Here is a 26857-nt window from a genome sequence, read left to right as displayed (position 1 = left end):
TTCACTCCTCAGTTTGGTAGAACACATTGCACATGTATTGTGGAAAAAAAGAGGGGAATAGTACATAAAATTATATTGGACATATAAGAATGAATGAAATGTAAAATGTTTTGTTAACAGTCGCGGTGTGCGTAACTAGGCAACCACGTTCTCGTTCACGTTGCATGACGTCATCGAAGTATGTCCCAGAACGTGCATACTCTTTTGCTACACACTCAAAAGTATGTACTTTTTCCTCACAAAAAAAGTACATACTTTTAGGTCGTAGTATAAGTAGGCGAATTGGGATTCAGCTATCCAGTTTATTAGCAACACTGTGCACGAGCGTGAATCCCGCGATATCCATCTTTGATCTCACAGGTGTCTGATCCACTGCGAGAAGAGAGAACTGTCCGGCTTGCCTGCGCTTTTTTCACTCCTCCCCTCACTGCAGCCGCCTACTCTCGACTACATTTTCAGGCGAGGCAAGGCGCATCTCAAACAAGCCTATTGTGAGCTAGACTTGAGCTGAAAGAGGAGGGTTTCATGCCCCTTTAATTCAGCCAGCGCACATACCTATATTTACTTCCTGTTTTCGGTCGAAGTCCACAGTAGTCGATTGTCGAGTTCAAAACAAAAACATTGAGGATGCATTTGTCTATCATAGAGTTACAACATTTAGAGGTGTTTTGTTTTTCACCAACACCGCGAAACATTTCTTCACAGGAAATGAAAAAAAGCTGAGAGTAATGTTTCAGCCGTATAAAGTAAAAATCATAAAGCCTTTACCTCCAATTTGTCTGCCGCTGGTTTTTTAGCTTTTGGAAAAGCATTTGCCTTCAGATACCGGGACTTGACGCTCTTTTCGGTGAAGTCGTCCTCATCAAAATGTTCGCTGCAAACACGGTAATCTCTTTCACGTATTGTTTTCAAGGGAGTTTGCACATCAAGCTGAAGTGCAACCAACCACAACTTTAGAATCTCCCGGTTGCGGAGGGGTAGACGGTGAAAGCTCAAGCACAAATATCTCTTCATTCGATTACTGCAATTTGGAAAGGCACAAACTCGAACCATTTTCTAATTTTCCTCCTAATCTAACTACAAAATCCATCCATCAGATCTGATATTCTCAGAACACCACACAGCACCGTCATCCAGTCTCCAGTTATGATCACGCGCGTGAAGTCGACAATCGATTACTGTGGACTTCGACCGAAAACAGGAAGTAAATACAGGTATGTGCGCTGGCTGAATAAACATCACTTTTATTAATATCGTTCACATCTACTGCAGTTAGATGCACTGTGTTCACTCTGAAGGAATCACTCACATGGCTGGGCACTTGTAATGACACATCAAGGATGTTAAGAGGCTAAAAGCAGGTTTAAAACTTGCCCCATTTAAGTCAACAGGGTGCAAATTTTAAAAAGAGGATAACACGGTGTAGGCAACACCTATTTCTGTCGTTGTTCTCTGTACTGACAGCACTCCAAATTTACAAAAAAATGAGCTCAATGTTAAAATTGACCGGAGTTCTCCTTTAAGACTGATCTTTCGACTAAACTAGAATATTAATCTGCCCTGTCAATCATCTTTGACAGTTAACATTTACCACATTTCCTTTAATTTCCTATTGGAAAGAAATGAAGTAGCACTTTAATCCATTATTGTTTACATATTCATCACACTGTGATGAACAATGCATATTCCTTTACAATGAGTTGTGAACTTGTGATTCCATCAAAACAAATTCTACAAACATTTCCTTTGCTTACATATAATAGGCGTCATTACTTTGGTGAAATTGTAATATTTACAACATGTAACAGACAAAGTACATTTGACATGGTAAATCACGGTTGTGTGTTGCGATAATATTGTCGGGTCCAATATAGTTGGCACGGCATCCTGTTTTATTAAAAGTCTCTTTGCAAAGCCTGTGTCAAACTGTGCCTTGTTTATAAAAGACTCCACCGTAAAATGTACAGAACAAATAAAAAGTGTCTTACTGACATGATCCAGCACTTCATTGAAAATAAATGTCAGCCACTCTTCCTTAGGTTGGGATTATTAGGAAGGCAATGCAAAGACCCTGTTCTTTGACAAACTGGAACTGCACAATAACGTCTCCACCTAACAGGCATCTCAATCTTTACTCCAATGACCCTGTGTTTGTCGTTTCTACTCTTCAGCAAGAACCTGCGGCTCATGGGTGTTGAAAAAAAAAAAAAAAAAAAAAAAAGATGAATTTAACCCTCATGTGGTGTTCATGTCATTTTTGACTGGAGAAGATTTTCTTTTTCCTGAAAATACTAGTTAATGTTATCGCATTGAACTGAAACTTAGTGACTTTGTTCACAGAGACTATAACAACTTGTCCAAATTTTTATTTTTATTTTTTACTTTTTTTGTGTTGTTTTTTTCACCTTGTTACACTTATGGTGTTCCCGGTCAAAAATGACAGGCCTACACAAAATAGCTTATAAATCCCTCGTTATGCTATATTATCCCCAAAAATTGGATTCAATCTTTTTATCAACTTGTTTTCTTTCAATTAGGACTGGTTTTGTATTCAATTTTCAAACAGTTTAATTGTAGGAGTCATTTATCCGAGCTTATGCACCTCAGTTTTTGAGTGAAAAAAGCATTATTTGTTAATAATTTTGGCAATATTGAGAAAAATGCCTACTATCAAATAAATGAGGCCTATGAATAATCAGATGCAAATATAAATATAAAACCAGTCCTAATTGAAAGAGAACAAGTGGACAAAAAGATTGAATCCAAGATTGGGTGAAAATATGGTATAATGCGTGATTTATAAGCTATTTTTTATAGGCCGGTCATTTTTGACCGGGAACACCACAAGTGTGACTATGTGCCATATTTTTTACAAAACAAAAGTTTCAAAACAAAATTCCTGGTGAAATATTAGAGTAGACTAGTGTGATCAACAGTAGCCATTTTTTTCCAAATTTCCAAATTTACTCAAATTATTTGTTTTTTACTCAAAAAATGAGATGCCTACTCTCAGATAAATGAGGCCCATGATTAATCAGATGCAAACAGAAATATAAAACCAGTCCTAATTGAAAGAGAACAAGTTGACAAAAAGATTGAATCCAAGATTGGGTGAAAATATGGTATAATGAGTGATTTATAAGCTATTTTTTATGGGCCTGTCATTTTTGACCGGGAACACCACAGGTGTTATAGGGTTTTGAACACCACATGAGGGTTAAACATATTGTTTAACAAAAAGCTATTTTTAGGCAAGGAAGTGAGTTCTTTAAGGCTGTGTACACTGTATTTAAATGCATGTGCACAAAATGTCAAAAGACCTATAGAAAAACTTTATGTAATTTACTCTTAACTCCATTACTCGGATCCTCGTTTTCACTCAAACCGTCGACTCTCAAATGCTGGGAGAGAGCTGTGACTCGAGAACCGCTCGGCCCGATTCGTGAATCAGATGCAGACTGGTTTTGTGAAGGTCCGACTCAAAAGACCGATTTGTTCCCAAACCGAACATAACCATTTCGTATCATATAGATAGGCCTACACTGTAAAAAAAAATTACATCCCCAAGTCAAAAATTTCAAGTGACCGATAACATCAAAATTTTTCAATTAGTCTGACGTATTATTTCTCATTGAGCCAATGTTAACACACTATTGCAACAAGAATTTCACTTGGGCCAATTGAAAAATGTAGATGTTATCGGTCACTTGAAATTTTTGATTTGGGAGGGTTAGAATTTTTTTACAGTGTACATACCATAAATTAGTGCTAAGCGGTTTAGAAACACTGAATTATTCATTTCAAACAAGTGATTCGGAGCCTGTATCAAACTGCCAAAGTCACGTGATTTCAGAAAACGTGGGTGGCTTTGTTACATCATAACTGTTTTGAAATTTCCTAGGTTCGATCTCTGACTGTAAAAGTCCTTAACCCATGAGCCAGTGTCAGCAATAAGACAACAGTGTTTTGGGGGCCTGAAAATGCAAACTTTTAAAAACGGGGTTCAAAGTGAAAGTTTCTGATACCGGTACTGCTATTGTCTCAGTGTAAACTACAAAAACACGAATACTGCGTATTGCGTGTTCAGTCTATAGATTTTCTTTACAAAGTCACCTCGCCAACAGTAGGCCTATGGCCTGGCATGCATACAGCGTTTTTGATCGTTTTTGTGGATCCGTGTGAACGGGGATTGTTTTGACAACTTGTCTTCTGTCTGTGACATCAACATCACAGCAGAAGACTAAATGGCAGAGAAGAACAGATACATTCTCATCTCTTTCCACCGATCTGCTCTGCTCTGCTCCAAAACTGGTTTCATGAGCATCCACAATTTTCACTCCAATACCTCCTACCATACTCTCCCTTACTTAAACTCCTGAGGAATTTTTTTTTTTTTTTTTTTTGACAAGCCATGGAGGAGGCCTGTGACCTAATTGATGCAGGGTCTGTGCAAGGATGGACCTGCCATTCAAAAAAAGATTCTTCCCTCCCTGTCTTTTTTTCCAATTCATGCTCCACAAATGTTTTTATTTATTCTATTTAGATTGTGACAAACGAAGAGTTCAGATGCAAAAACCTCTAAATGCCATCTGAAATTTCCTCCTAGAATGATCATTTTTATGAAGCTCGTATATTTAAGTTCAGTAATTTCACTTAAATGGCAATGAAAATTACCTATTAATTGCCATTTAAGTGAAATTATTGAAATTAAATATACGAGCGTGATAAAAATGATCATTCTAGGAGGACATTTCAGATGGCATTTAGAGGTTTTTGCATCTGAACTCTTCAAACATTTGTTGTGATTTTCAGTGCAAAATGCAGCCTTTGGAAATGCACAGATGTATTGACTGATTTCACAAAGTGGAGAGAAAAAAATATTTGCATCACTGTTCAATACTGTTCTTGTGTGTTGTGTTTGGTCAATATATTCATATATTTTACTCTATGTCTTATAATAAAACTTAAAAACCATAATATTTTGGCAATTGGTTCAACTGATTCAAAGTTCTGAAAAGCTTCGTTTCTCAAATTCTCCCATCACTGCCATTAATTACAAATAAATATTGCAAATGCATATATGGCCAAGGGACTTTGATATGGCATATCAGAATTACATTTGTTACAGGTTGCCGGATTGAAATCGAAAGTCTTGCAGCAAGTCAGTTTTTCGACAGCAACAGCATGTTTGTAAACCTCATGGACATTTATTCTTCAAATACTTGTATGTATCGTTCACATTAAGGATTCGGACGCAGTAGAGCAATTTTGAGTTGTGTTTACAAATTGCCTGTAGAGTTTAGCACCAACCCCTAATTAAACACACCTGAATCAGCTAATAAAGAGGTTTGTTCGACTTGAAACAGCGCTGCGCACATGCGGGTGACCCCTGCTGGTCAGAACTTACCCCAACAAACAAGACAAAAACAACAAGAACAACAAAAAACATTGCAAATGTTTTATTGAAAGTAAAATCCAACCAATGCAATTAACTAATCATCTAATAAGATTTAATGGGTCTCAATCATGAAACATTCGTAAATATACGAGTAAATATGTGAGTGATTTGCGCGTAAAGAGACCTTCCCGAAAACTCTTCTCCTGGGGTCCGTTCTTCGTACGTTGCTTATTACATCCGAGATCAAATGACACATCCAAGATGATATCATCGTGCGAATCATGATCTGGCTAACTCGGTTCTTCGAACACACTTGCCGGATATGCCTTTTTTTTTTATTTGATATAATATTACTAATCTGGAATATTAAGAATCACAATAGTATCTGATTCTGCGCTGCACATTTACATTGTGAAGCCCCTTTCTGTTCACATTATCCCCTTCATTGAGGCCTTGATGGCAGATCTATGGTCTAGCTAGCCTATGGTACCAATCACGTTAGTGAAGCCTGAGTGGCATATACTATTACAGTATATGGCATGGTCATGATTGAATGATCTTCATAAAAAATTATGATAGCCTAAAAAAAACTGCCTTAAAAAAAACTGCTTTACAACATTGGGTCTTAAGTGGCTTGGAAATGCCAAAAAAAACAACAACCTAAAACTGTTTTTTAAACCTAAAAGCGCCAGGTAAATTCCGAATGACACGACAGACAGCACTTTCCATCAAGTTCTCCGCATCTCCAATAGTGTAAAGGAAAGAGCCACTCGCAAATATTCTTAGGGCAATGCAAACAGTTTGTGCTGTAGCCTAGTTAAAGCCCGACTCCGACAAGTCGAAAATAAATGTGCGTTTCCAACAAATTAATAATGTAAAGGACAATCTCACGAGTCACGAGAAAAAATATATATCTCTGGACTTCCCGTATCAGCTCCGCTTATGAAGCCGCAGTCTAATCCTGTTAACATGAAATAAGCCTGCTCCCGAGCAGGTTTAAGATTGCGCACCTGTTGCTATGACAGCAAGTCCAGGATGAGCGTCGAAGAACCAAACAATCCAAGATCATGCCAAATCGCCAACAGTCAAATCCAGCTAACTGAGTTAACGACGTACGAAGAACGGGCCCCTGATTCACAAATACTTTGTAAATGTCAGGGGCCCGTTCTTCGTACGTCGCTAACTCACTTAGCTGGATTTGATTGTTGGCGATTTGGCATGATCTTGGATTGTTTGGTTCTTTGACACTCATCCTGAGGGTTGTTCCATAAAACAAGATTAGAATACAAGCCAGGCTTATTTTGGTTAGTCAGACTTATTGTCGGTGGATTGTTTCATAAAGCAAACTTAAAATAGTTCAAACTCAGTTACCCTGGCAACTTATGCTGGGAAACTAGCCTGGTCCAGGGCAGGCTAACTGTCAGGCTAAGCCTCAGCTGTTACACAGATCCTCTAACACTGACCGACAAGAACACAATGATATTACCACTGACACTCTCATACCATTATTGGACTTTATTAACCACTATTAGTCCAAAAATAAATTCACAGTATACAGAAAATCAACTTAAATAAGGCTACAATGATAAATTAGACAATATAGACATATATATATATATATATATATGTACTGTATTTATAGATATAGATATATAGATATAAATACAATATTTATACTACATGTTTTCTTTTTTACTGGCTGAATGTTTTGTGCCCAAGATTTAATTAGATTGTTTTAAAGATTTATGAATACATTTCTCTCTGGTTTTGTTTGGCAGCTGTAGTACATGTTTATGATTATTAGAAGAACATTAGAACACAATCTAATAAAAAGCTTTTTAAAGCAGAAGTTAAAATCACAAAATTAAAAATAAATAATTACAAATGCACAGTATAAATTTTAACTGGTAAGATGAATCTGAGCTTAGTTATTGACAGTATATTATTTGATTTACCCCATTACAATAGTCAATTTACAGTTATTGCTATCATAAAAATACACTTGTAGGTTTAAAATTCTAAATAAGGGACATCTAATGTCCAAATAACAAATATTTTAGCATATATATGTATATATATATATATATGAAAATATATATATATATATTATTTTATGTACTTTATTATGTCTTTCAATTCAAACACATTTAACACAATTATACAAATGGACAGTTCCTTTAAAGACATCATATTTTCCCCCAATAAATATTCCTTATTTTTCCTTCTACTTATTTTCTTTTGTGATAATACCCACCAATACACATACATATGATTTAAGGGGAAAAAGACAAAAAACAATAAATAGATATTAATAAAAATGTAACATTCACATATTTATGTCAGACTCTTATAATGACACATAATTCCTAATAGTTATTCTAGTAATATTATTTAAATATCAAATATTCAATATTAAATAAGTAAATTAAATAAAATAACAAATAACTAGAAATAAAAGGGAGGGTTATATAAAAATTTAGTTAATGTAGGCTAATATATATTCCTTTATTTTATGGAATATTCTTTGATTTTAGAGTTGCACATATCTTTTCAAAATGTATACATTTGCTCTTAATTTCATAATATCCTCTCCATAGTGTATTTTAGAAACTAAATCTAACCACTCATTTAAAACTGGGGATTCTTGCTTTCTCCAAAAAAATATTGCATTAAAACCTGTAATTCTCAGCATTCTAAATAAATATACATCATATTTATTAAGTAGCATAGGCTAGGTCCTATACCCAAAACTATATTTTGTATCTTTATATATTTAGTTTCTTAAAAAAAAAAATCTTCCCTGAATTAGGCTACTTCTGTTCATTTTTTTTTATTAGAAGTATAAAATATATGAGTGTAATGAGCAAGAAGTTCACTGCAACTTATCCAACATCCCAAAGATAAATTATTATAATTAGAAGATATTTCTGGTGTTATAAAATATGGCATATTAATTTTCCAAGCAAAATGTATATTTTAGTCAGAATTATTGCGCTCCTATTTGGCGCGCATGCGTCATAAAAGCGTCTTTTATGGAACAACCCTCTGGACTTGCTGTCATAGCAACAGGGGCCGGTTGCACCAGCAACATTAAGTTATAACTTAGCCTAGTTTTGACGTAAATGGACACTAATTTACGACTTACGCACTTCTAAATATTTTTGCGTTGCACCATTAGACTTAGTTGAAGCGTAACTCTACGTATAAACTAAATATTTACGGCAGCCTCTGATCAGGAGTAGCGGATGAAATAAAATATCAGACAGACTGACCTGCATCAATATAAGCTCTTCTTTTACCTGACAGACTTCAATTCTTTAGACATATTATGCTGACATTTACACTCGCTTACATTTTAAGAGAGAACATTATGTGAAAAGATTACTTTGTTAGTGTGGCTATCTTTAACACGAACCCGTCCTAAACAGCACGCCGCTGTGTGCATCGGTCTATGTTGTGCATGTCAAATATCAGTCATAAATCAATAAACATAATTTCTTATGTTTTTTTTTGTATCAATGTTTATTTATTGATCCTTCTTCATTTCATTTCAAATACAGTTTCTGAATGTTATTTACATATAAAAACACTTAAGCTATTCATGATCAAGTATCGTATTTAATGGAAACCGTTAGTAACGTGAAGCAAAAGAATGAAGGATAAACTGAAATTCACAGCATTTCAACACAACATCTGCTCATGTATTTGAAGGCTGCTATTGGATCATCGAGGCTAAACGTCATATTATGCGACTACGCATTACTTTACGGAGAGCTTACGACCTACGTTCTGCCTTACGAACAAATGGTGCAACGGAATAAAGTTCAGAGTTAGTTACAAACTAGCTAGTAATTACTAGTGTGGACTTTACGTTCCAATTTAAGAAAGAACGTACGAACGAACGGCTGGTGCAACCCTACCCAGGACTCTACAACAAAACTACTAACGTTATATAGGCCTACTGTACAAGACGAATGATCGAGAAAACCTAGCACTCACTGATTGCATTTCACATGAAGATAACAACGGCAGTGCTTTTACAAAAAGTAAAATTGTTATACTTACAGCCATGGGTGGTGATGATGATGATACACTTGGACCTGTCTGTACATTGAAGATTGTTGGGATGGCTTTATCCTTTAGACGCTGTACCGTACTGTCCGCGTTTTCTTTATAGTCATCTGGTCCAAAATGCTTTGAGCAAACACGCCATTTTTTGATCGATTCTATCGGTGTTTTGAGATCAATGTTCAGAGTAGTCAACCATTGATTTTTTAGTTTCTTTTTGTTCGTTGGTATTCGGTGTAACATTACGGTAGAATATACCCTCGACTTACTATCACAGCCCTTTACTACGCACAGAACCATGGCTAATCGCACAGGAAACCTAACCAGCCGTTCGTAAATTCTTTCTTAAATTGGGAACGTAAAGTCCACACTAGAGGCTTAGTAACTACTAGCTAGTTTGTAACTAACTCTGAACTTTATTCCGTTGCACCATTTGTTCGTAAGGCAGAACGTAGCTAGTAGGTCGTAAGCTCTCCGTAAAGTAATGCGTAGTCGCATAATATGACGTTTAGCCTCGATGATCCAATAGCAGCCTTCAAATGCGTGAGCAGATGTTGTGTTGAAATGCTGTGAATTTCAGTTTATCCTTCATTCTTTTGCCTCACGTTACTAAAGGTAAAAATAAGTTTCCATTAAATACGATACTTGATCATGAATAGCATAAGTGTTTTTATATGTAAATAACATTCAGAAACTGTATTTGAAATGAAATGAAGAAGGATCAATAAATAAATATATTGATACAAAAAACATAAGAAATTACGTTTATTGATTATGACTGATAATTGACATGCACAACATGGGCAGATGCACACAGCGGCGTGCTGTTTAGGATGGGTTTGTGTTAAAGAACCGCTAACAAAGTAATCTTTTCACATAATGTTCTCTCTCTTAAAATGTAAGCGAGTGTAGATGTCAGCATAATCATATAGCCTATGTCTAAAGAATTGAAGTCTGTCAGGTAAAAGAAGCGCTTATATTGATGCAGTTCAGTCTGTCTGATATTTTATTCCATCCGTTACTCCTGGGGCTCGTTCTTCGTACGTTGCTTATTACATCCGAGATCAAATGACACATCCAAGATGATATCATCGTGCTAATCATGATCCGGCTAATTGGGTTCTTCGAACACACTTGTCGGATATGATTAGTATCGCTGGATTGAGTTATCTGAGATAACTGCGCGTTCATGCGCTGGTTAAAAGGGGATATGTATCGATAGTAGAAACATTGATTAGCAACGCTGCTATTGGCTGCTTAGCGTGGCCAAAGAGCGCGCTCAGTTTTTCTCCTCAGCAGAGCAAGAACTAATAGTCGAAGTTTATTCGAAATTTTAATGTTTAATCAAAACGCCAGGGAACACCTCCAAGTCTGCAAAAGCCAGGAGAGAGGGCTGGCAAAAAGTAGCAGACAATTTAAATCCGTTAGAAGTGGCCATGTTAGATGTTTTTATCACTTATTAGCCTATATTTTTGTATTTTAATAATTGCATAATTACTTTGTGCATTGTAATGTCAGAGTCACCACACTAGAACATGGGAACAAATAAAAGTGAAGTACAAAAATATTCTACATAATGGTCAAGTCAAGTCAAGTCAAGTATATTTGTATAGCGCTTTTCACAATACAGATTGTATCAAAGCAGCTTCACAGTATTAAATTAAAATAATACAACAAGGTTTGTTTCTAGTGGAATTTATTGATAAAATCAAATTAGATATCCCCAGAATATCCCCAACTGAGCAAGCCAAAAGCAACAGTGGCAAGGAACCGAAAAACTCCATCAAGTGACCTAATAGTGTCCTAAAACTCCATCAGGTGACCCAATGGAGAAAAAAAAAACCTTGGGAGAACCCAGGCAAAAAATAATGGTAATTTTTTTGTTATATTATAGTCTATTTTATAAAAGGCACTGTTAAATAAATGGTTGTCTGATTATAAAAGCAACCAAGAAAAAAGCTGAGAAAAAAAAGAAGAAGAAAAGATCTTACTCTCCTACACTGTAAAATAATTTTTGCTGCATTAAATTAAGGCTGTATAGTCATTTCAACTGTTAAATCTTGAGTAATGATGAATTGCTTTGACTTGTGAAAGTGAAAACTGATAAACTTATGTTAATGTAAAAATATTTTGCCATGAGTTATTGATCACATTTTTCCCGAGTTTAGGTCATTGTAATGACATTGTGTTTTCCTCTTTTGTGCACTTTTACATAATACACCAACACTTGTATCTGTTCCCAAGAAAGTGGTGGCTGAAATATGTGCAGTAAGTGGACATTTTCTATATAACTTTCCAAAGGAAAGAAAGTATAAGACTTTGTAATGTCCATTTGTTTCCATTGCACTGGACAGTGAATAAACCCTCTCAGATAACCATCATATGGAGGAACTAGCCTACCTGCAAGTGCACAAATAACTTTACTTAATTTATACTTGTATGCTTTATGGCTGCAATATAAGTCGCATGATTCCACATCTACAGAAAGGCCTACAGAAGAGTCTGCACACACAGAGGAGACATAGGACTACAGGTGGGCAGTGTATAGTCAACTTTTCCTTTTTATTTGTTGCATGAGGCATGTGTCTAATATCACTTGACCACTGGCTTTTCTTTACAAAGAACAATTGAAATAAAACTCAAGGAACTAAGCATATTTGTCATTTATTAAACATTTAATGAAAAGTTTTTTTTTTTTTGGCAGTGTTGTGTAATATGGCACATGCAACAATGTCACAGGCCCTGTCAGGTGTGCAACCCCTCAGACACTGACATCTTCCCCTTAGTTAGCCAAAGTTCATTTCATTGTGTGCCCTTGTCCTGGCTAGAGCTGCATTGTAACTGGTTTGGGTCAGGGAATGGGGTCATAAAACACCTGTCTGCAGGCAGGAACATGTCATAATCACCTATGAAAAAATGCAGTTCTGTTAGGATCAGCATAAGTGTATGTAATACAGTGAGCTTGATATTTAATTGTGGAACTTTCCTTACCACTTTCAAATAATGTGCATAAATGTGAATCTCTGAAAATTCTTAAGCCATGCATGCACAGATCCTGGCCATTTTGCTTTCACATTTGTGATATGGAAGATTTTAGTCAACTGCCTTTTTTTATTTATTTGATATAATATTATTAATCTGGAATATTAAGAATCACAATAGTATCTGCGCTGCACATTTACATTGTGAACCCCCTTTCTGTTCACATTATCCCCTTCATTGAGGCCTTGATGGCAGTCTATGGTGTAGTCTATGGTACCAATCACGTTCGTGAAGCCTGAGTGACATCGGCATGGTCATGATTGCATGATCTTCATAAATTATGATAGTCAAAAAAAAAGGCTATGCATGTGATGTGATAATGAGAACATATTTGCCTCTGCCCTTTTCTCTTCAGAGAACCTGTTGCTATCCACCGAACCAATGTTGTGGTTCTAACGGCACTGAACTTGAATGTCACGGCCGAACACCACTAGGCTATTTTAGTAATCACACAATAACTTGACAAATTAATTACAGTTTTATATCAATATAGGCCTACATATTCTTTTTACTTTTTTTTTTATGGGAATTTCCTGGTAAAATGAAGGTAAAAAATATATTATTTTATATTTTATTTTGCCTTTCCACGGACCACCTGCAGTACCCTCACGGACCACAGTTTGGGAATGGCTGGTCTATGGTACCAATCACGTTAGTGAAGCCTGAGTGACATCGGCATGGTCATGATTGCATGATCTTCATAAATTATGATAGTCAAAAAAAAAAAAAAAACACCTGCTTATGGTGCGTTCACACCGGACGAAATTTCGCTTCGTTTTTACGAATTTCGCTCTTGACGCGCGAATTGATACAAAGTGGTCAAGCGTATCACTAGACGCGGCAGGCGCGAATTTGACGCGCTATTCGCGTCCGGTGTGAACGCACAGTTAGGCATAGGCAGTTTATATGAAAGGAAATGTTTATAAATGGAATGAATAAGGCCTGTTATTATTTTAATTTCCAGTTAGTTTCTTGATCTCGCGTTTCTGAAATGTTTTGCGGATGTGCTGTTAAGTGGACAGACTCAAGCCTAGGTACTTTTTGAGGACTTGTAAAACTCTGAAGATTAATAATCGCCAAAGGTTTTGAAATGTTGACTATATTCCAGTGTTCTTATTACTGTATAGATTTCATACTCCATTGCTATGGAAATAAGCCTGTTGTTCAAATGAACCTGATTATGCCCTCGGACGCTTGAGTAAATAAATAAATTAAATATGTGGCAGCCGTTGTGTGCAGTAAACTTTCTTTTAACAAGCCTGTTGTACTGATGTGATGACCAATGATAGTTTTAGAGCTAGTAAGCCTATTTAGAGGTGCAGATTAATTTTATTATGTGTATTATGAGGTGGTCCGCTAAAATTCTTGATTTCAAATAGTGGTCCACACACACAAAAACTTTGAAAACCCTGCCATAGACTACACCATAGACTGCCATCAAGGCCTCAATGAAGGGGATAATGTGAACAGAAAGGGGGTTCACAATGTAAATGTGCAGCGCAGATACTATTGTGATTCTTAATATTCCAGATTAGTAATATTATATCAAATAAAAAAAAGGCAGTTGACTAAAATCTTCCATATCACAAATGTGAAAGCAAAATGGCCAGGATCTGTGCATGACTTAAGAATTTTCAGAGATTCACATTTATGCACATTATTTCAAAGTGGTAAGGAAAGTTCCACAATTAAATATCAAGCTCACTGAATTACATACACTTATGCTGATCCTAATAGAACTGCATTTTTTTCATATGACCCCATTCCCTGACCCAAACCAGTTACAGTGCCCAGCAGTCTAGCCAGGACAAGGGCACACAATGAAATGAACTTTGGCTAACTAAAGGGAAGATTTCAGTGTCTGAAAAGTCTGAGGGTTGCACACCTGACAGGGCCTGTGACATTGTTGCATGTGCCATATTACACAACATTGCCAAAAAAAAGGTGTGTGGTTTTGAGCCAGCTTCTTCTTCAGCGCCGACTTCGCGTGCAGCCGTGCACAGCACAAAACCTCACAACACCCTCCCCCTGTCGGTGATTGGTTGGAACACTATTTGTTTTTGTTTTGAGTGGTTGGTGAAACCAATTGTTTTTGTGTGCAGATCTCAGAGCCTAGGCTGCCTACAGAGACGCGTTTTTTTGATGGCATGCTTATGGGGCGGGCAGCTAGCAGATCGTTAGAAAAAAATATATATATATTTTTGGGCCTGAAATCACTGATACCACCTTTAATGAATTCCAATCAGTCGTAAATGGGACGCGCGTGCACGCTCATTCTCAATTACCATAAATCCCGCCCATTAAATCCGACTGACAACTATATATGGGCATCATATTATGACACCAAACGAAGGATTTCAACATGTCTTCATAGCGAAAGAAAAAGAGAAATTTCTCAGATGCAGAAATTGAAGTTTTATTATCAGAAGTTCATTCAAAACGCCACATTTTATTTTCAAGTGTACATAGTGGCGTATCAGGTCCTAAAAAAAGGAAGCTTGGCAGCATATTACAGATCCAGGAAATGGAGTTCATATGCTGCTTTTGGATGCTTTTATATATTTGGTCCCCTATACTGTATCTTAAGTCTCTTTCCCGAAATTCAGCCTTGGTGCAGAATTACAGCCACTATGAGCTAGTCCCACAATGAGCTTTCCTTAGGACGTGCCATTTCTGTGTCCGTACTTTAAATGCTAATGAGGAGGAGAGAGGCAGGGCAAGGTGGAGGGTGGGGGTGTGGCCTTGACCAGCTTGCAGCCACGGTACCATGCGCTAATGTTTACATTGGATGTATTGCAAAGGCTCATAGACACGCAGTCGTTCAAGCTTTCCAGTTTGACCCAGAATCTGATCTGGAATGGATACAGAAGCACCTGAAGAAGTTTCAACTCAGCGGCTACAGCAGGGCGTCTCCGAATGGTTAGTTTAAAATAGTGTGTCTGGAAATGTACTTTAGTTGGTTTGTTTATGTATGATGTCATGTTACAGTTATTATCATGTAGCTAATGCTAGCCTACATTGTTGGCTTTTTACGTTGCTCTGATTTTCTATCGTTCTAAAGCTGTATTAGCATCTATATCTAAATCTATACCCTGGTTTGCAGAGGCACACTTCATAGTCATTTCATTTCATCGCGCGCGCCATAACACCACCAACAGAACGGTTATCCAAATAACAAAGACGTGTACAACACTCGCATTACAGTGTGTGTATTCACACACATACTTGATGCTATCTACCTTTACATTAGCAACAGCAACTGGGCTGTTAGCTGCAGAGCTAATGTTACAGCCACATTCTAAGGCTAACAAGCTAGGTAACCATATACAGTAAATCAACAAAATTATATTGTGTTAGTTGACTTACTTGTCCGAGGTTTGTAGATGAGCCAAGGAGAGTTGGTACTGATCCAGACTTTATTTTCAGACGTTCAGCAAAGCCAGCTTTGTATTGGCCCAAGTTGAGGAAACAGTCATTGGTGAAATGTTTGGCGCAGACATACAAAACTTTGGGAAGTTGTGTCGGTGCATTTCCAGAGAAAATAAAATGTACCCACTGGTTCTTCAGAGGCTCAGATGAAGGAGCTAAAAAAATACTTTTGTGTTCATTTGTAGGCCTACATCCAAACACTGAGCAACTGCCATGCTTCGCTCGTTTGCAAGCCATGATGCCTCTCGAGGAAAAAACTATATTTTCTCATGGGCAAATTCTCTATGCGGGCAAAGCAGAGAAAGGGGAGGTAACCTTTCCCCGCATGACGACATATAGGGAAGATTCCAGATTGGCCCACCTGAGCTTTCATTTTCTCAAAGGCGGAGCAGGATACCCAGGGCTTGATTTACACCTATCGCCATTTCTAGCCACTGGGGGACCATAGGCAGGCTAGGGGAACTCATATTAATGTTAAAAAATCTCACAAAGTGACATTTTCATGCCATGGGACCTTTCATTATATACTACTGCCTAATTAAAACAATTACAAAATACAAATGTATAAAACTGATCAGAGATCTATGGAGGCAGATTAGTCTAAATTATAATTCACGCAAAAAACACGATATACACATGCGTAGACAATTTTACATGCATGAAACCTAATTCACGTACACAAAAAAAGAAAAAAAATCACGTGCGTGAAAACATATATTCACAAAAAGCAATTCACATGCGCAAAATACAATTATATATTCATAAAATACATTTCACAAATGCAAAACACAATTCGTAGATATACAACTGAAGACAAAAACCTTTGAATGTTTAAAATGTACGAGTTTATCCTTAAATGTGAATGTCATTCACGTGTGAATCGCCTTGTGTGTGTGTGTGTGTGTGTGTGTGTGTGTGTGTTTGAGACTTTCCTGGCAGAGCCGCTGAACATAAACATTTATTTTTAGTATTGATGGATTTTCATGTCCTGTCCACCACACATTCAACTGATGATAATGTATGTAATGACGTGCATATATAGGAGACATCTGTTTTTTTTTAAGCTGCATATATTATGTAGTTTTATTGTTTCAGATTTTCGAGACAGATGATATGAAGTTGCAGACAACCAGTACTGTGATCTTACCATTCCCACTGTAATTCTTTCAAAACAGTCATGTTGCAAGCCATCCATTTTGACAGTTGTTTCAACAAGAGGTTGAAAGTGATGCATTGTTACTGTATTAATTTGTCTACTGCAGACTATATGTACACGCTCTAGGAATAAAGCCCTGCTATGCATCCATTATTAAATTCAAAGACATAGTTACATTTGATGTACACGTTTTATTCATTTGAATGTGTCCGAATCCTTTGGGAATAAATATAGCCTATATAAAATTACTTGATGATTAATGTTCCTGTTATATATGAAGATCATGAACTGACAATCTTAAGTATAAAGCACAACATTCAGTACAGATAAATATACGTCTCTTCCAGAGTTGTGAGATCCAGTCAGAGTCTTCTTTGCTTTTAAAGTATATAAATATAATTGCAATACATCAAGTGAAAAGTTAACAAATGAATTGTGTTCAATCCAATCATCACTAGACCTCTCTGTTAGGACATATCAGATTTTGGTCTGATATTTAAAACAGTAAAAACCTTTAGTACAAGAGGTGCAGACAGAGGACGTGGGAGATAAAGTGATGGTATTTGTATAGAGTTTACTGAGTAATCTTAGTTGCATAATATTAATTGCCTCTAAGTATACCTTTGTCTGAGCAGCATAAAATCAGATTTGCCTATTTTACTAGGAAAAGTAAAATTAATGCTTCACAACATTGTCCTGTGACACTAAAAACCTTGAGATGACAATACAGCACAAAACATAAGGAAATGAATGTTGAATATATTGGTAACACTTTACAAAAAGGTTCATTATTTAACATTAATTAATGTATTAACTAACCATGACCAATACATTTGCTGCTGTGTTTGTTAATCTTTAGTTAAAAATACAGCTGTTCATTGTTAGTTCACAGTGCATTAACGTATGTTAACAAGATTTTAATGAAGTATTAGTAAATGTTGATGTTGTATGTAATATGTTAGTAAATTAGTAAATGTTGATGTTGTAGTAATGTTGTAACATTAACAAAAATGTATAAAGGCTGTGTACGTGCAGTTCATTATTAGTTCATGTTAACTAATGAAACGTTATTGTAAAGTGTTACCAATTAAAACATTAATACAAAAAAAGAAAGAAACAACATGAATTAAGATGTCTGTGACTGCTATCCAGATGTCATGCCAAAGGTGAGTAATCCTGAAAAATGCAGGGAAACAACAAGTGTTTAATAATTTGACAACATACACAAATTGCACAAATGGCAAATAAACAATGGGTGCTCATTAAAATAGGTCTATTCTCTATTTAAAGAACCATCTCGATCTCGAAATCTTTTATTTGTGAACTGATTTCCAGCTGCTCTTTTTAATAGTCAACATATTTTTGGATGATATCTGTCATGCTCTGTAAAAACTGGTCACAGACACGAAGATGTAGGCTACTTTTCATTTCACCAAGCTGATTGCCGACTAAAAGCCTCCCACAGCCGTCATGTTTTCAGGCCGTTTCAAGTTTGATTTTGACGTGACAAAAATGAAATAAAGCAGTGATATCTAAGTGGCTGAGCTGTTTACTTAGTTTTAAATTAGTCTTCTGTTAATTCAGGCTGATTTGTGAACGTAGAACGTGCATGAAAACAAGAGGCGGGATTTATCACGTGAAACAATCATAGGCAATCATAACCAATCACATTGCCTCCCCTCAAGTGACTGTCTCCCCCACCGCAGGTTTTAGGGGGTCTGTTAAAAGTCAATGGGCTCAGGGGAGGCACGAGACACGGCGGTAATTTTACCTGCTGGTGTCATTGTTGGACAGTGTTACTTTGGGAAAAAAAAAAGTGATTTATATAGGTTTTAATGTCACATTTTGTAATATTTGTGTTGTTTTATTTTTGTAATATGGATTATTTTCTCATCATATTTTTTGAGGAGGCACTGCCTTCCTTGCTTACTTGGAGGAAAAGCCCCTGATATATAGCCTATACACATTCTATGAACCAGGAATGCAAACTTGTCATCTTTCTGTGAAATTCCCCGTTTTGAATCCAAAAGAGGTCATTTGTGTGATTCGTGTAGGGGGAGGATTCTGTGTGTGCGACTGCTTTCAAACTCTTCGCATTTGTGTGTGTGGCACAAAGGCAAGGGCTTCTATTTCCAATTTGTTTTTGCAGCATTGAGGATTGCCAATCACAGGCATCTCTGTTGAAAGCAATGGCCAATTAGAGGTGTTTACTGTAGGTAAGTCAGAATCCACTCTGAACAAGTTTTTGTTTAACCCAAGTTCATTGACTGTGTTCTACATGCTTGCAAATCCTCTCATTATAACACCAAAGCATATACACAATGTTAATAAGAGATTCGTTGTGCAGTCTGTAGTTAGATGCATTGATTATAACAGGAGTTTGAGCGTTCTTTGCTCGCTTTCTGTATACAAGCCATACACAATTTGAAGAAAAATGTTGTTTGTCATTCTTTCAAGAGGACCAACGTTCACATATAGTGCAAACACATTTAATTATGCGAGTGAAGCCGCTAAATTGTTCCGCGAGTCACTCCTGAATTTGCTATGATTGACAGTGATAACTGATGTCAAATTAAGCACTGATGTGCATAAAGGCCCAGTTTCAGGATTAGGCCTTAGTTCAATTAGGGCATTTAAGTGGCTTTTATAAATGTGCATTAGAAAACATTACTGGTGTGCATCTTGAGACAATACAACAATGGCACTGGCATATTTTAAGATATGTTAGTGCAAATTGCTTTCAGTTAAAACAGCTCAAACATGCATTTCAGTCTGGGACTAGCTTATTTGTAGTGTAAATGCAGACTAACAGACCTGCAACTGCAACAAAGATGTGAAGGAATAAAAAAAATAAGTCTGTGTTGGCTGAATACATTAGTAGCTTCTTCAGTTTAAGATAAAAACTTAAAGGAATATTTCCCTCAAGCCATCCAAGGTATATGACTATCTTCTTTCAGACTAACACTATCTGAGAGTTATAAAGCTTCCAAGCAAAAAAATGCATCCATGCATAATAAAAAATAATCCATATGGCTCTAGTGGGTTAATTAAGGCTTTCTGAAGCCATTCAGATTATCATGGGTTTTTGTAAGAAAAATATCCATATTTGAATTTTTTATAAGCTATAATAACTAGCTTCCGGCAGACGGCCGTACGCAACGATTTACGGCGAAAGAGTAACCACTGACCAGATGCATGACATATTGACCAACACGAAAGCGCAGAGGATAGAGCAAAACAAAACACCAGTCACGAATTAGAAGTCTAAAATGAGAAATTTTAAAGAGAAATATCAGAGGATTTCGATATAAGAGAAGAGGAGCTTGAGTTTGTTGGACAGCCCTATTTGTTTAAACCGCAAGAGGCGTCTACGTTTACGATACTCCTACATCCTGTGTCATACATCACGTCTGGGGTTACTCTGGCACAAGTCGCTTTGCGCACTATGTGTACGGTCATCTGCTGGAAGCTAGTTATTATAGCTAATAACATTTTAAATATGGATTTTTTTTCTTACACAAACGCACCACTTCGCTTCAGAAGGCCCTTATTAACCCCCGGAGCCGTGTGGGTTACTTTTATAATGGATGGATGCACTTTAATGGGGTTCAAATTTTGGGCTCCCATTCATTGCCGCTTGGATTAGCCAGGAATTTTTTTTTTTAAATAACTCCAATTGTATTAGTCTGAAAGAAAAATGTTATATACACCTAGAGTGGCTTGAGGGTGAGTAAATCATGGGGTAATTTTCTATCCCTTTAAAGCACTCTTTTTCATGTGTCCCTTTTAAAGCAGTGTTTAAAAATATGTATTTTTTATTAAATCTGAAACTATATAAAGGTATTTAATGCAATATTTACTCATAATAATAATAATAATAATTAGCATTAGTTATTAGCTTATTTAATTTCTTTTGAATTTTCAAGTAGTTAACTAATAAGTTAAAGTTAAGGTAAACTTTGTTAACTTTTATTACCCCTGATGAGTTTGTATCTCTGTTAGAACATACTTTTTTTAACAGTCGCAAAGTAATTACTTATTCAAATTCAAAAAGTGTACCTGCTCAAGAGAGTATGTGATTTTGGGTGCAGCCCTTCTCATCATCTTCTTCTAAGGAGTACTGGTGACTTGAGCATAAATAGGCACATAATGCCATCTTCTGTGCTGTAGGTCTAACGTGTAGAATACGGATGATTTCCTATGTCCAGACTGAAACATCGACTCCTGTTCTGAGAATGAGTTTAAGCCAATTCACCACATCCAGAATCAGCCTATTCTCTCTGTAGTTGAATCCACCCGTGGTCAAATAGATATTGCACATAGATGCACAGTGATCATAAGAACTATTATTGCGCATCTATTAAAATGAAACATTTGTGGAAACCAAAGCCAGTTGAAGTTACACAATCTTCACTATGCATTCACAGCTAAGAACATGTGTGGATTGGGGTTTTTGAAAAGACCCACCACCAGAGTCGGACAGTAACGGAGTAGCTACATTTACTTGAGTACAGTACTTAAGTACAATTTTGAGGGATCTGTACTTTACTCGAGTATCATTTTTGGGGAGTACTCATGACTTTACTCAAGTACATTTGAGAGGCAAATATTGTACTCTTTACTCCACTACATTTCTATCCATAACCGTGAGTACCCGTTACTACTTCAAAAAAAAAAAAACCCTCAATTTGTTGTTTCCCTCTCAAACGTGATTGGATTGTGCAGGCGCCACTGATTGGGACAGCCTATCAGCAATCATCTTCAGCTTTCCGCCAAAGTCAACTCCATGGTCAGATTTAGATAAGAGACGAAACCATGGACGAAGTACTTCAGTACTTTTACTTATTAGTAGACATCTGACTGAAGTACTTTTACTTGTACTTGAGTAAAATTTAGCAAGGGGTATCTGTACTTTTACTCAAGTAATGAAGCTGTGTACTCTGTCCGCCTCTGCCCACCACTAATGCACAGGCTGAAGTCTGGAACGCGCAAAGACAAGCAGAGTGACGAAAACAGTGAAGTCCCGTTTGGACTTGATAATAGTCTTGAACTGTGCTCGTGCCAATCAAATTCGAGGAATAAATACTGTATAATAACTGACATTAATTATTTATTTTTTAGCAGAGAATGCATTTTTATAGCAATGAAAACTATATAAAAACTGTTTTACGACACTAGAGCATAAACTGCAAGCTACACAAAACCACATAGGCCTGCAATGGAAACATTTATGCTTGGTTAGAGATGAACTAGAAGATAATGAACTGTTTATCTCAGATAATGCATTCATGTGCATGCAGAGTGGTCGTTCTGAACAAAAAGGTTGTGTGTTTCCTGTTTTGTTACGTTTTTCATTATTTTCTTTATTAGACACACAACTATTAATCAAAGAACCTCTGGCCCAGTGATTTTCAGTCTGTTCACAATCTCTCTGTGTCCTATACCTTATTCAACAACTGGAACTACATGGCCTGAATTGTGTATGACAATTTTGATTCGCAAGGTCAGTTTACATTTTCACAACAAATGCTCTTCTGGAATAAATGTATGAAAAGTATTGCTTGATTCAGCCAAATTAGGAAACTGGTGACTGTTCTAATTTCAATCCAAACCTCTTCGTCTCAAGGTATTAAAACTTTCCATTGACGTGAATAAATCAGATAAGAGCTGATGTCTGTAAGACCCTCGCAGTGTCAGTTATTCGCAATCTCTCTCTGAGATGGAGAGGTCAAGAAATGCTTTCATCGTGCTTTTAAGTAAGAAAGATTATACTATTTTTGTATATTTTATTTAGATTGCTTTTTTCCCCAAAGCAAGTCAATGTCAGTACTTATGTTTGGAAGCACATAATGCAATTTTAAATGCTTTAAAGAGTTATTTTGCTGTTTTACAGGTGTTGTTCTGTTCAGTCAGAACAGAATCTATGGAGCAGAAGAGGAGATGAAAGTCACACCAGGAGACAACATCACTCTCTACTGTGATCGCTCTGTAACTATTGGTTTCATCATTATATGGAAAAGAAACTGCTCTCATGAAAATCAACCCTCTCTCGTAATAGATTTTACGAAATGGGGCCTGGAGATATTTCAGCATTTCAGCTTTATCTACAACCGCTCCAGTAATTCTCATGATCTACATATTACTAACATCAGTGTCTCTGATCTGGGACTGTATTACTGTGCAGAAGTAGAGAATAAGGTAAATTATGAAAAAGGCATCATCTCTTCATCTAAAATGTACTATTATGGAAACCGAACAACTCGTCTCTCTCTTGCAGGTAACAAAAAACCAATATCTGTTAACTGTTAATTTATTATTATTATTATTATTATCTAAGTCTGTAGAACTTTCACTTTACTTTTCTCTTGAAAAGAAACTAAAAGAGTATATGAGTATGAGTTTAGAGTTTCCTGTAAAAATGACATGCTTATGTTTCTTTAAGAGTCAGTGTCTCCTCATGCTGAGCAGTTCAACATCACCTCCACACTTCCTCTATCAGACTGTGTTCTCTGCTGGACGCTGCTGTTCAGTGTGTGTCCGGTGTGTGTTCTCCTCTCCTCACTCCTGTCCTCCATCTGTGTGTACTGCCTCTGTCGGGCTCAAACTGCAGGTATCTTTTAACACTTTATTTTATTTTATGATTTTCCCAATATAAAACCTAATTTCTTTGGTCAGAATTCAAAGCTGAAAACAAAATTTAAAGGAAGTCATTTAAAAAAAAAGGCTGTGACTCTTGTGTGATATACAACAGTAAATACTCTATAAAAGTATTTTGATTTTGCATATGTTCTATCAGAAAATAATGTATGTTCCCAGTTATCAAAGTTCTAAAGTTTTTAATTTTTAATTTTTTTTTACTTTATGTTGTTGATCTTCTTCAATTTTAAGATTTTAAGTTTGTTATTGGCTTAATGTGAGCTTTTTTTGGAAGGAACATGAAGCTGATTCTGATATGAAAGTTCTGTGTCACATATTTAATGATAATATAGGTTAAAATAATATTTATATAATCAGAAATGATTAATTATAAAGAAAGCTGCATACAGCAGGAGCATTTATGTGTTTACACGATACTGACATTTTTATGTATAGCACGTTTTTTATTTGTTTATGTTTATAATATTTTCTCACTAGTGGCATATTTTCACACAATCTTTAGGTTCTGAGCAGAGTGCAGAGATACTCACAGCAAATTTTATTAAGGTATCTATATTGTTTCAGTAATTAGTGTTAAGCTTTGCCTTGACAAAGACAATAGTTTATATTGTTTCATGTGCATCTCCAATTCATTTCAGGGGGATCTAGAGAAACATCAGTGTGAGACGAGTAAAACTGGAAAGATCTGCCTCCACACTGAAGTCTCTTATAGACTGCTGACATCTTCATATCCCTATGCCAAGATGTGATTCTATTTGCTCAGTTTAAACAACTTGCTGAAATCTTGCTGCTTTCTATTGCTCACTCTTTTTGTACTCCACAACGTCATGCTATGATTTCTGAACTTGCTTTTTCTCAAGCATGCTTAATTAAAGCATAATTGTGTTTGTATATAAAAATGTGCTGCAAGTTTGTTGCGTGTGTGTGCATGTAAATGTGGTGAACATTTACATGCACACACACGCAACAAACTTGCAGCACATTTTTATATACAAACACAATTATGCATGATATGCAACACATTCACAATAATAATAAAAAATACTTATTTGCCATTAAAAAACATCATTAATTTGATTTATTATATTGGAATGAACAAAATAATAATAATAATAAAACAGGCTTCAATGTAAAAAAAAAAAAAAAAATGTTTTATGTCCTTCTGTGCCATTAAAAAAATGCAAACTTTTAAAGTTTTTAAAGCAGATCTCAATTTGCCTTGAGATCAGAATCATAATTAGCCTACTTTGTTTGTCATAGAAGGGACCACAAAAGTAGGACTTCCACATCCATTGTCCTCACACCTATGAAAAAATATATAGGATATATTAACTTGGGTAAAATGGGCATCTTTTGTGCAACAAAATGTAGATCAACAGGATGCTCAGATAGGTTTCCTGTGTGCATTTGTTTCCTGTGTGCATCTCACTCTTTCTCTCTTATTGTAGTACCAACCACAAATGTTTCCACTTGACCCTTTAAACAGCCATGCCTTAGTGTTGTTGTCTGTCAGTTACAGTGCAATGCATAAGTGAATACACCCATGCTAAAGTTGACTAAAAAGAGGAATAAAAAATCATATTTTGGAAATTGAACTTAATGCCTTAATTTAAAAAATTAGGAAAAATCCAACCTTTAAGGACACCAATTTTCTTTGTGAATGAATAATGTATCGTAAATAAATAAATGTTCTTCCTTAAAATACAGGGTGCATAAGTGAGTACACCCCTATGTTAAATTCCCATAGAGGCAGGCAGATTTTTATTTTTAAGTATTTAAAAAAAAAAAAAATTAGGATACTATGCATCCTGATAAAGTTCCCTTGGCCTTTGGAATTAAAATAGCCCCACATCATCACATAGCATTCACCATACCTAGAGATTGGCATGGGGTACTTTCCATAAGATCATCTCTCAATGCAAATCAAACTAGCTTTTAGGCTAACTGAAATAAAACCATGCCAATCTCTAGGTATGGTGAATGCTATGTGATGATGTGGGGCTATTTTAATTCCAAAGGCCGAGGGAACTTTATCAGGATGCATAGTATCCTAAAAAAAAATAAAAAAAAATACTTAAAAATAAAAATCTGCCTGCCTCTATGGGAATTTAACATAGGGGTGTACTCACTTATGCACCATGTATTTTAAGGAAGAACATTTATTTATTTACGATACATTATTCATTCACAAAGGAAATTGGTGTCCTTAAAGGTTGGATTTTTCCAAATTTTTTAAATTAAGGCATTAAGTTCAATTTCCAAAATATGATTTTTTATTCCTCTTTTTAGTCAACTTTAGCATGGGTGTATTCACTTATGCATTGCACTGTATATGTTTCTGTTCAGTGCATAATAACCACAAATATTTTTCTGTAAGCTGAAAATGTGTAAATATATTATTATTTGAACTAAATCATTTTAGTGAACTGCAACAATAATAATAATTTTTAAAAAGTAAGCGAAGAGATGGTCGATATTGTTGTGACTGATTATTTTGTAATTTATTCCTTCATATTTTCATTTATATTTTTATAGTTTCTATATTAATTATTTCATGTTGTATACACAATAAACAATAAATGCACCGTTTTTCAGTAGATAAAAATAAGTCAATAGAACAAGAGGAAATAATTATAAAAGGATATACCAAAACTCACAGGCTCCATCTAGTGTCTCCATCTAACTTAATCTGGTCTTTCAGGTGCACCCAATTATTTCTCCTCATTAAAATGTTTTAATAAACAAAGAATCCACAAAGAAATAATGATGAAAAAATTTAAAATGCTTTCAAAATGACAAAATATGCTTAAACACTCTAAATGACTTCAGTCATGTCAATAGCCTAATAAAAGCAGTTTTAAGTTGCAGGTCATATATGGAGAGTGGGTTTGCCAGATGTTCATTAAATATAATGAATAGTTTTTGTGTCTAATTGGTCACAGTAAGGTTTGTGTTAGACTTTTTTTAAAGTTATATATTAAACTGTCTGAAAACAAAACAGGGTTAAAAAAAACTTTCTAAATATGTTCACCATGGTCCATTTCTGTATATAATAAAGAGTATAAACTACATATCACATCTTAGTAAGAAATGAGTCAACATTTGAA

The 26857-nt window shown here is 35.7% G+C and overlaps 2 protein-coding genes across 3 annotated transcripts in view; one reads left to right on the top strand and one right to left on the bottom strand.

The window, feature by feature from the left end:
• Positions 1-10007, bottom strand: part of LOC311286119 (piggyBac transposable element-derived protein 4-like) — a 33495-nt gene extending 23488 nt beyond the window's left edge. The window contains exon 1 of one of the 2 annotated variants that reach the window (XM_084402161.1): positions 9464-10007. In XM_084402161.1, the coding sequence (XP_084258287.1) occupies positions 9464-9766 (303 nt within the window). In that variant the 5' untranslated portion in view covers positions 9767-10007. Of the gene's footprint in view, positions 1-768; positions 1161-9463 lie in introns of those variants that run through there. The other variant, XM_084402160.1, reaches the window with a different exon arrangement.
• Positions 10008-15204: 5197 nt separating this feature from the next.
• LOC311279203 (uncharacterized protein) lies at positions 15205-24687 on the top strand (the record flags this gene model as incomplete). Its single annotated transcript, XM_084390530.1, has 5 exons — positions 15205-15427; positions 22987-23370; positions 23536-23703; positions 24253-24296; positions 24389-24687. The coding sequence occupies 5 exons, from the start codon at positions 15205-15207 to the stop codon at positions 24497-24499; spliced, it is 930 nt and encodes a 309-aa protein (XP_084246656.1). The 3' UTR covers positions 24500-24687.
• Positions 24688-26857: the final 2170 nt, after the last annotated feature.

This window comes from Rutilus rutilus (assembly GCF_951802725.1).
Source record: "Rutilus rutilus genome assembly, chromosome: 2".
In the NCBI taxonomy this organism is placed as follows: Eukaryota; Metazoa; Chordata; class Actinopteri; order Cypriniformes; family Leuciscidae; genus Rutilus; species Rutilus rutilus.
This window is presented reverse-complemented; position numbering and strand designations above follow the sequence as displayed.